Source organism: Fusarium poae, chromosome 1 (genome assembly GCF_019609905.1).
Source record: "Fusarium poae strain DAOMC 252244 chromosome 1, whole genome shotgun sequence".
In the NCBI taxonomy this organism is placed as follows: domain Eukaryota; kingdom Fungi; phylum Ascomycota; class Sordariomycetes; order Hypocreales; family Nectriaceae; genus Fusarium; species Fusarium poae.
Window position 1 is genome coordinate 3,055,876 of NC_058399.1, and position 11,289 is coordinate 3,067,164.

Here is an 11,289-nt window from a genome sequence, read left to right on the forward strand (position 1 = left end):
TACAGCTTAAGGAAGTCCCGGACAAGCTATTATGCTCATGTTGTCTGCATTGCATCCCTAGCATCCAATAGTAATCGCTCAATCTTTCCCTGCCTAATCCTAAGACATCTCGATATCACTCCTATTTTCATCACCATGATTATCTCTATGACCTACCAATGTCTCTCGCAGTACTTTCAAACCCTCGTGCTCTTTTTCAATCATGTCCGCGACCTTTTCCATGGTTCTGTCATGCTTGGCTCCCTGAAGGACCAACAATTTCTTCGCGGATTCCACTGCACTGGGGTAATCCATAGCGCTTACAGTATCATCAAGCAGCTTGGATATATTGGGGATTTGTGCCCTGTCAGCTTCTCGTGTCTCGTCGATCGCCTTGAACTGTAGCCTCTGGATGCGAAGCATGGTATCTAGAATCTCGATGCCCTCCTGCTTCATAGCGTTGTGTATGTATGGCTTGTCTACAGTTTTCGTGGCGAGTAGGTACGCTTTCTGGGCGAGCGCATCATGGTCGGCAATACTGCCTATCATTTCGTAGAGAGTGCAAAAGTTGTATATCAAAGTTCGTGCCAGGTAAGCTTCTTCATTTATCTGACCTAACGCACCTTTGCGGATGCTCTGCGCCAGTGCTCGAATGGCCGGTACTGGACAGTCATGCTTCCATAGGGTCTAGATATATATCTATTAGCCATTTCTCAGTCTCGCTTTTACCGTTGAATGGAAAGCATACCACACAATGTTCAGCCACAGATTTGGCGCCCTCCTCATCAATAATATAACCGCTGAAAAGTTTTCCAAAAACATCAGTAATGTTCTGTGGGACTGGGTGATTGTGGACGGAGCGATTGGCGGCACTAAGTAGAGTGAACACATCATCCGCAGCCTGTGCAAGAGGGCTATCAGGCTCAGCCCTAGAGATAGGTATACTATCAGCGTTATTTTCATTGTCAGAACCATTGGTGTCATTCTCGTCGTTGGAACGGTTGGTGTCGTTCATTTCATTTGAACCATCATTGTGATTCCTCCTGTAGACAACTTCAATGAGCTCTAGTGATTTCTTTTCAATGTTTGCTTTGTACTTGGTGAGTCGACTAGCTTTCTGCTCCTCTTTGACGCCATCGGTAAATTCGCGATAGAAGTAGATATGTTCATGGATATCCCCGGATAAGGCGCCAGCAATCCAGTGTCCGTTATTGCATTTTAACAAACGGTAAAAAATACCCCTATCGTAGCTGATCATTCGGACAACGGGGGCGGTCTTGTCCCGAGTCTGTAGGTATCGGTGAATTCTGTGGTTGAACACCTCTGTATGCGTTGGAAGCTGGCGGCGATGGAATTTAGGTGGCTTTTCTGGCAAGTACTCCCCAACCACCAAGGCAATGTTTCCGCTATCTCATGTTAGACCATATTTATTCATAGGAGTTCGGGACTTACATAGGAAAACTGTCGAGGTTTAGGGCCCTGGAAGAGCGTACCTGTTGCTCGACAAGACAGCAGGGGTGTTGGTCATTTGCTGTGCCCGTTTTCTGGTCTCCTATGATCCTTTCGATGCGGATCCGTTGGAACTCGGCTCTGTTGGGTTTTCCTGTATCATAGGCAATGTTTGCCGTGTTAAAAGCGAAGTCTCGACTGTGACCTGACATTGCAGATTTGTGCAGTAATACTGTAATATCAAGTTGGCGATAAATGATACCCCAGAGAGAGTTACAGGCCGTCAGCGACTGTGCTGCAAGATGTCGGAAGAAGAGGGCGATGCAAGATAATGGTAGCGCGAGAGGAGAAAGATGCAAGAGGGGGGTATAAGAGGAGAATAATGATACAGGAGGAAGGAGGACATTTCCTATAATGTTTAATCCTATTCCCCTTCTTCTGTATCTATTCTTTTGTATTATTTCTCTTTTGAGATATCTAGATATAGTCCTCCTTGTATAGTGCCTTTTTTTATACGCCCCTTACTACCTTTTAAATCTATAAGAGGCCGCCCTAGTTAATAATATTATAAATCTCTTATAAAGATAAAAGTAGGGTTTAAAGGCTATATAACTAGCTTACTTATACTAAGCCTTTAGCTTTAAGCTTTTTTATTTAATTTTTTTTAAAAATTTAACTTTTTATTTTTACTCTTTATAGTTATATACTTATAATCTTAAGCTATAATTAATATATTATAATTAAAAATCTTATTAATAATTATTATTTACTTTTTAAATTAAGCTATAATTATATAGTTATTATATTAATTTTTAAAAGTTAATATAACTTAAGAGAGAAATAACTTTCTTAATAAACTTAATATAAGAATAATAAGAAAGAATAATAAAAAGGTTAATAAAGTTAAATTAAGCTATATATAGTTTTTATTTAAAGATTTAATTAATTTTCTTTATAAATATTCTTTTTATTTTTAATAAATTATTCTTTAGCCTTTTTAACTCTTTTTTTATTTTAATAAAACTATATATATAAATAAAATATAAATTATATATAAAAGCTATTAATTTAATCTTAATAAGGCTATTAAGCTTTATAAGTATTTTAAGTTTAATAAAAAGTATTAAATTTAATTAAAAGCTTTCTTTAAAAATTAATAAATATTATATAAATATATTATATAATAATTATTTATAATAAATAGATTCTTAATTAATAGTTTTAATAATAATAACTTTTATTAATAACCTTAAAAAACACTAAAAAGATAAAAGCTTAACCTATTATAAAAATTAAATTAAATAATATAGGAGGAAGAAAATAAAACCCTTTTATATCTAGGCATTAGTGCCAGTGCCTGCAAGTGGCAGTGAATCACTGCGGTCAGTTAAGTGATTCATTCACACATCTATTATGATTCTTATCCTTGTTTCTCAACTTGCCTCTTTTCATCTCAAGCCATGAATGTCAAGCGTGTGTTGAGGAATATGTATCCTCGATGCACTTTCGAGGGGGAGCTCGCATTTACGTCTTGAGTCTGACAACTTGCCGGCTTCCAGTTTGTAAATACGACCATTTCTACAAACTACAAACCGAATGCTCTATCCCAGCTTACGAGCCCAATTACGGAGCAGTATAATGCTTGAGACGTGGTTCTGGAGTGCAATTCTTCCTTTAGATCATGACTATTTTGGCTGGTGTACTGCATATATTCTGTGCATGGAATGAAGACTGTTTCGTCTCTTCTCGTCCTGGCAGTTGCCTGCCTCTAAGTAGCGTGATCACCTTGAACTTTCAAGATTAGCAAAGACTAGAAAGTTTGAAATTCCAGTCTTATTTACAGAGGTACCAAACTATTGAAACTGACACTCTTCCAGTACTGCGTTGGTCATAGACCGGCTCTCAACATATCTCATGTCAGGCAGTTTAATTCGCCCTACCTAACTGCCTAGAAGTCAGTTGTCAGCCGTTTTTTCTCAAACTCCCTATCCTGAAATAATAACAGTCCCCACCTCTTTCATTCAACACCCACCACTTTGCTACTTCATTTCTCACATCCTGTTCCCTCTATGGGCCCGCCGACTAGATGAGGTATTGCACGTCAATGGTGAGCTGGTTGGAGAGCTCCTCTCAGTTGGTTTCTCATTCCAAAAAGGGCAGACCACGAGTCTTGGCGAGAGCGAGTTCGATCCTGCTCACCACTTCTCCATTGAAACATAGGAGCACGTCGGGATTGTTGTCAGTAAGAGCAACGAGAGCCGTTCCTTCTTGTATCGCCTCTCCGGATACCAGTGTGCGATCAGAACCATTGTGAGGCTTCGACAGGACGGTGACGTTATGGACCGTGTTTTCTTTTATCGAGAGTACACAGAGGGTATCAGCACAGCTATCAAACAACAGAGACTCTCTAGAATTACACAAAACATCACCACCTTCAATCAAAACTACCGAGGACACAAAGACGACAACGACGCAGATGAAGATGAAGATAACAATGACGATGAGGACATCGAAGATGAAGATAACAATGACGACGAGGACATCGAAGATGAAGACGACAACGACGATGAAGACAATCACGAAGTTGAAGACAACAATGACTATGATCACTCTATGAAATCCTCCCCCAACCATCTTGTCGAGGGTGAGACCTCGGATCAGGAACCCCAGGAGAGAGATCAGATCGCTCTTGATGCATCCTCCAACACAAACCTGACATCTCCGCGGCCCGAAGTTAGTGATGAGATTTCAAGGCTATTCGATTGCTTGATAAATGTGCCTCATTTATTGGCTTACGGGGATACTGCGAAGCTTCTTTCTTACTGCAAGGTACATATTGAAAACCTACCGAACACAGTACTGTACTGACTAGCATTGAGGATAATTGGGAACTTGAGACTGAGGAGCAAACACTGATGCTTCTATCAGTGGGACTACGACAAGGGACTTTGGGTGTGCATAATGTTGAGTTTGGGAATGATAGAGCTCTTTACGGACACTTCACGGCCATATTTTGCTGTCTTCATGATGACCCAAGCTCAGGTGGCTTCAACAATCTTCACAGCAACATCAGACGTGCATTGGATTTTGCCTCGATCTGCAGCCGAACTCTACGTACTTGAGACTACTTGCTTGAAATTTGATCTTAGAATATAGCAAACCAATAACCTAAGGCTAGCCTAAACTGTCATAAAATTACGGACTTAGTTCACCTATTAGGCTCTGCGTAGCCAATCTTCTGTTGCTCTAGGGGAACGACAAACATGAATGCATACTATCATAATGTCCTCTAATATGTCCCTGCTTCCTTGGTGACATACAAGTACTTGATAACACGCCTCCAATTTAACAGAGTCGCATGAGCCAGAAACTTCAGCTTGCGGAAAGATGGTTGGACCTAGAATATCTGTCAATCAATCACTTATGCGCACAACATCTATCACACCTGTCAAAGCACCCAGAACATCGACAGCATCTATTGGAACCACGACAACTACCCTCAGCGCATCCAGAACACCAATCAAAGGGCCTGCCCAGCTCTCGGGAGCAGTGTACAAGCCCTGACAGGAGAACTCCTGGCCGCAGTCAGGGTCATAGAAGTACCTGCAAGCATTTTAACCATGGGTCTTTTATTTGACTGTGTTGTATTGGATGGGTCGGCCCTTGTCGACCAGTCTCGGGCTGAGATGATTACGGTCGATGTGAGTAAGCCTGTTGGTTGAGGTCTTATGGCCTTCTTATCTTGGACATTACACACAGGACTTGGTAAGTTTCCTTGGGAGTTTCGATGAGAATGCAGTTTAGACTTGGAAGGCCGCAGTACTGGTTCACCGAAGAGGAAGACGCGCTCGAGACATAACAACAATAACAATGTAAGGTACTTAAGATAAAGTCATATCAACGTCAACAAATTACACGTCAAGCCTGTCTAACCTATAGCACCAACACACACACCCACGGGCCGTAGCGTACAAGCCATCCCATCCTTCTCGCTTGCCCTGGCCTCGACGAGCGAATTGCTTTACCTCTCTTCCGTTTCTCTCGATTTCGTTGTGCCGTAGAACCTGGGAAGCGCCCTGTTCCTGTTCCTCAAGGACGACTGCATCCCGTTTGTTGTACTCCGTACGAGGGGGCAAAAAGCGCACTTGCGCGACGTCGTACAGCGGCTCGTGAAGAGTTGAACGAGCATCTATCCCGTGTACCCAGATGTGTTGGGCCGCTCAAAACAGGTGATATCCCGTCATTGCCCTGATTTACAGCCCTATAGATGTGCTGATAATGTCGTATGGTGTGTAAGCCAGGGTCGTAGCACACCGAAACATCACCAAAGGACCGAAGTTGACATGCACCATTGTTGACTTTTGCTGCTGCACTCGTGCTAGTTTCACCCGAACAAGGCAGAAACTTGAGAAAAACACCGCAAACGAGCAGATTTCCATGTTTCCCATATTACTTGGCAGCAACAGATCGATGGAGCAGAGCAATCGCCGATTAAGATGGGATTCGTATGCAAGCATGCGGGTCTGTGCTGTACAGTAGCTTCAGAAGCAATAGCAGGGATTGTATCCCAAAACCCAGATTTCTGCGATAATCGATTGTCTGGTATGGGTATTTTTGCGCAGAGCCAAGAGAGTTGTTTCAGGCCTTTCTTCAGCTGCATCGCGTATCAACAAAGAACCTTTGACCTTTGTATTGATAGCGTACTCATGTCCATGCTCTCCATTGGATCAAACTCGTGTAGTTGAACCGTCTACAAGGATCATGGGTGAAGAATTCCAACGTTGACAAGCAAGCCAACAAGCAAAGAAACACAAAGGGTCAGCCACACTGGCTACATTTCAGAGGGGCGAGGCCCAGCCGTAAATCAACAATGGCGCCATGTCTATCGAAATAGGGTAAGGGAGAAGGAGAGGGACTCAGCCTGTCCTATCGGAGAATTCGACACCTCCGGATAGCGATCTTTCCGATTGAAAGTTTGTTTATTGTTGTTGACCATTGTGCCAAATCAGAGAGCACAATAGAAAGCTTCAGATCAACAATAACGGAATAACCTGTTGAGATCCTTGCCGAGCATGGAGTGGCGCAGCACATATTCGATGCATGCAGTAGGGCAGCTTCAGCGCACGCGAGACAGATCTCTTGCTCTGACTTGCAGAAGTTGGTAAACAAGAACTGCCTTCTTGGTATTCCAATGTCCAGCAGGTAGTAAAATCCATAAGTGTGCTGTGTTGTCAACAATAGCTCAAACCACAACAAACCTCAAGCCATAAACTAACTAGAAGACGCCATCGAATCCATAAATGGAAATATCTAAACCATTGACAACCAGAACCAGCAAGCCACAAGTTCCAAAGTGCAAGCTGGAGTAGGTATCATCAGCTGTTCTCCTTCGAATCTTGGTACTTGTCGCCTCGGTCCACTCGGCACATGGTGAATGAGCTATTTTGACACGACCCGAGTTACATCGCATCTCTGTTTAGAGCTATTGAAACAAACATGGGGTAGAGGAATCGGGAGAACTGATCACAATCAAGAAAACTAAGCTCGACAACGCACGCACGTCCTAGGGTTTGGTGTTACGCAGGCGCCTTAACGGCTAGATTGTTCGTAGGTAATCCATAAATCGGCTGATATTCAAGAGCTAGTCTTTAACCCTGAGCCTTGTTAGTTCAATTGTCGGGACTGAACTTAACAGTTGGGTATTGATGAATCTGGCATCGCCAAGCCATTGAGTTTGCCTATCGGTTTCCTGTCATACCCAAACTTGAGACAGTTCATGCCGTTATAAATCCGAGACTTCAAGAAAATATCTTCATCTTTTCTTTCTCCGTAGCCTCGAATCAAATGAATCGAGTTGCCTCTCAAATCGCGATCATGAACCCCACAGGTTCAGTCCCAGTCCCAGTCCCAGTCCCATTTCCGGTTTCAGTGCGGGGATGAACCAGGAAAAGAAGACAGCGAACCGTATGACCGCCGCACGAGCCAAGGTTCGGTGCAGGGTTAGAGACAGTAAGCGCTCTGGCCAATTCAACGGGCGAAGAAGCTTCAATATTGCGTCGCAATTGGGATGTTTGTCCGCCATGGCAACTTGCTTCGCTACCCTTATAATCTTGTCAGGTATGCGGTATGCGTCAGTATTTTATCCGACTCGACAGGTTCTGCGGGCTGTCTGCCATGCATAACGCTGGATTCCGCAGCAAGACAGACAAGTTTTGGGTCAAACGAGTCTTCGGCCTCGCCTAGATTAGACTCCTCTTCTCAGTGGCTATCGTTGGAGATTTCAGCTTCCAGCTTCCGACTTTGGTGTCTCGAAAAAGCAAACATGTAAAAGCCCTCAGCCAATTAGAAGCCGTATCTCAATATCACCATTGATCCCCAACAAGGCTATGCCCTGTCAAATCTGCCAATACCATCCTCTGACAGCGAATTGCGTGATAAAGTCGTTTAACAAGTGTCGAATCTGGTCAGGGATTTTGAAAAGTATGCCGCTTACTTGGCCGCATTCCGGTGCATCCGGGGTTCATAGATCACCCGCTGTGCCAATTGATCAATCGACGGCCTCGTATAGTATAGTGTTGTACTACAGCATCATATTGATCTTGTTCCGCAAACCCCATGGAAATCGCCATCATTAAAATCCGAAAACACCAGCATGTTCACATGCATGGATGGATAGATAAGCGGATCTGCAGAGGGGAACGTTCGCGTCCAGGACCAACATGTCGATTCTGGACGCTAATAGGCTGCTCGGTTATGACCATCTTCACAGCCTCCTGCCTCTAGCTGGCAGTTTCCAGTCAGCCAGTCCCTGAAGGTAATCCTTTAGCCCAACTAGGCAATTAGAACTTGGTCCGCAACAGGTTGGTAGGCGCATAGTCTTTAGTAGGGCAGACCTTGGGAGTAAAAAGTGGCGGCTATCAACCTAAAATGACCAGGGGTCGGCCTTTAAAGACGAACCATTGACTGCAACTCGTCGTCATTAAAATGCATGCAAAGCTGGAAACCAATCCTTTTTGGGACATCTTCAATTTTTGACTGGATGGTCGACTTCTTGGCCTCCTCGGCCTGAGATTCAAGATCGTGTGTTTGAGCCAAAGAACCCTTGTCGCTCACTCGCATCTGCAGAACACAACCCACTCGGATGTTTCTGAGTCTTATCTCCATGCCCGTGTTTATTATTGTTTACCATTGTTTTGAAACCCCATGCCGCGTGCGATATAAATTCCATCGTCCACAGCAACATAATGACAAGCAATTATTGCTTCTCCTCAGCATGTGATGCTGTTGGGCTACAAGAGTGCATGGCTGGGGAAAAATATCAGGTTTTATCATTGATGAACCCTGTAGATTGTACATTGTGACCACTTGGCAGTGCTGACTGATTCCTTTGCGCAGAATAAAGAAAGCATGAGGGTATCAACAACTAAGATGCGGGGAAGTTTCAAGTGAAACAAAGCGAGCTTGTTGATGTAGTGGGTGAATCAAGTCGGGCTGGGGTCACTCACTCACTGGTTAATAGAATACCAAGTTAGTAACTGACCAATGATAATATGTATATGCATCCCCGCGAAAGCAGACCCGCAAGTGGACCCTACCCTGGAGAAGTGTAAAGACATGGCTTCAAAGTTTGACAACCTCAAGACTTGTTTGCTCGTCAAGGGACCAGAAGGGTCCATTGAGACATTGCAACGGAATGTCGACCTTGTTACCATTCTCAAGGGTGCAAGAGGGACTGAACAAGCAGATGGGGTTGAAGAACCCTTCTAGGCCAACAGAAGAGCATTCACGATATGAAACAGCTCAACGTAAAAGCACGTCAAATAGTCTGGCATAGATTTGAGTTTCTATGCAGTCTCAACGGTTGACTTCAATCAGCCATCCATAAATGTTTGGATGAAGGATGGTTGTCAAGTCGGTCTACACACATCCGGCATTCTTGCCCTGGGGGCCCACTGAACCCTAGGGCCAGAACCCAAGGGCAAAAACACAGTTGAGATAGCAACAGGATGAAGCTATCACGAAAAATCTCTTCCGTGTCACCTCGCTCGGCATTCTCCGCTTGCAGGGTCTCAAAAAGTTTGCATACCGACATTTGCCAACGGCATACTTAGAAACCATGATTTCAAATCCGTCGGTATTCTTGCGGGGCCCTTTTGTGAATCGACGTTGTACCGTGACCGCCGAGATTTTCATGTTTTTGTCGGGTTGCTGAATAAATCCAATGGAGGGGCATAGTAGCACCGAGGACTAAGGCATGGTTCAGTGGCGAATGCCTCATTCACCGGAGAAACGCTGCGCGAAAGAGGAGCTGTGATTTATTAAGTAAAAGGTGTATCTGTCGGATGGGGAGAAGGTTAAGATTTTCATGCATATCGCTGGAGCGATCGTTGAAAAAAGCGAGGTTGGCTTAGTTAGCTCTTTCCACACTCTTCGGACACCGACAGGCCGTGTATGTCTGCCATTGTGATATCGTTCGGCAATGCATTGCTTGGCACTTGGTAAGTTAGACACGAGTGGGTTTTTTGCTTTCTTTTTTTCTCTCTTTTGCTTTCAATAGCATAAAAGACTCCCCTTGCATGTTGAATGCGTTCGTGGAAAGAAGATGGCGTTTCCGTATCCGTAGAAGCGTCATGGATCCAGTTCGGCTGGCTTGGCTCGCTTCTCAACCTTGCCCTGCGTCGCTGTGGTGAGGAAGCGAGGGATGGAGCCTGGCCCGCTTAGTAGTAGCTAGGGGATCATCTCTGCATGCAAGCCAAAGCTTGCATAACGTTTGGTCACGAGACCCAGGATGGCGCTGTTGTGGATGAGGAAGAGGCGTGCACAATAGCAAGACAGGAGATGACCGTACCTTGAGTTTGATGAAAGGAGAAGAGAAGCCAGGTATGTGTTAGATATGTCTGTCTTGCCTGTATTGTCCTGAACTGAAGCGCGTAAATATGGGGACCCTGAATGGAGGAAGGTACGGTGCCGTAATTTTAGTGCTTTTGAACCCGGCATGTGGGGGTTAGTGTTAAGCCAAAAAAAGAATAGTGTTCGGGTGATTCAGCCTCATTTCAATGCGAGCCTTTGAGAAAGAGAGCACGAGAAAAAAGAGGTGCCGTCATTTTAGGCGGGTAGCTCCGCTCCATGGAAGGCTTCTGGAACATCTTTGATCCAATGGTTGGCCCCTAGCAATAACTTAACCCAAATTAGGTGCAGCTTCATGGATCCTGACACGTGCGTTTTGTGCTTGTGCTTGTGCAATTTCTGGATCTATCCTGTCCATTTCATTCGTCCCCTGATGGGTGATCGTGGATAACCTCAAATTGCAGTATGGTCGGGGACGAAATGAAGGAAAAAAGTTTTCGACGAGGCAAGGAATTCATGTCTGCTGCCCCATAAAGTACCACTCTGTCGGGCAAACCAAGTAAACTCTTACGTATATATTGAACGGCTCACGGCAATTGTCGAGGATAGAGAGGGGCTGTATCCATCGCCGCGGGCCGGAAGAAGACGAAGTAGAGAGAAAAGGGAAAAGGAAAAAACCCACTCCGAACCACTTGGTGACATCCACGCAGTCACAGCGTTCGGGTTTCAGTCCTCGGAGAGGCAAAGATCTCTTTCTCCACGAGTCGCTAAGTTCTCTCGCGGTCCCGACACAATGAGGACGAAAAAAAGGAGTGGGTGTTCAAGTTAATGCGTGCAACTTTTTCAACCAGATATGTTATGCAGTTATCAACTAATTCGAGGGGAATCGCCTGTCTCAGGAGACCATCATTTGCCCAATGTCCGTCCGTCTATCATGGGCTCAAATTTCATTATAAAGTGATTGTCATGGTCCTTGCACGCCGGTAGACCGAACCGCAACATCCGCCAAAAGGT

The 11,289-nt window shown here is 44.4% G+C and overlaps 3 protein-coding genes across 3 annotated transcripts; 1 reads left to right on the plus strand and 2 right to left on the minus strand.

Moving 5' to 3' along the window:
- Positions 1 to 99: 99 nt before the first annotated feature.
- FPOAC1_001001 (uncharacterized protein) lies at positions 100 to 1,640 on the minus strand (the record flags this gene model as incomplete). Its single annotated transcript, XM_044845608.1, has 3 exons — positions 100 to 666; positions 728 to 1,385; positions 1,432 to 1,640. 3 exons carry the CDS (start codon positions 1,638 to 1,640, stop codon positions 100 to 102), a joined length of 1,434 nt encoding a protein of 477 aa, XP_044711524.1.
- Positions 1,641 to 3,765: 2,125 nt separating this feature from the next.
- FPOAC1_001002 (uncharacterized protein) lies at positions 3,766 to 4,550 on the plus strand (the record flags this gene model as incomplete). The annotated part of the gene is made up of 2 exons (XM_044845609.1): positions 3,766 to 4,257; positions 4,308 to 4,550. The coding sequence occupies 2 exons, from the start codon at positions 3,766 to 3,768 to the stop codon at positions 4,548 to 4,550; spliced, it is 735 nt and encodes a 244-aa protein (XP_044711525.1).
- A 3,534-nt stretch (positions 4,551 to 8,084) lies between these two features.
- Positions 8,085 to 8,592, minus strand: FPOAC1_001003 (uncharacterized protein; the record flags this gene model as incomplete). The annotated part of the gene is made up of 2 exons (XM_044845610.1): positions 8,085 to 8,201; positions 8,386 to 8,592. 2 exons carry the CDS (start codon positions 8,590 to 8,592, stop codon positions 8,085 to 8,087), a joined length of 324 nt encoding a protein of 107 aa, XP_044711526.1.
- Positions 8,593 to 11,289: the final 2,697 nt, after the last annotated feature.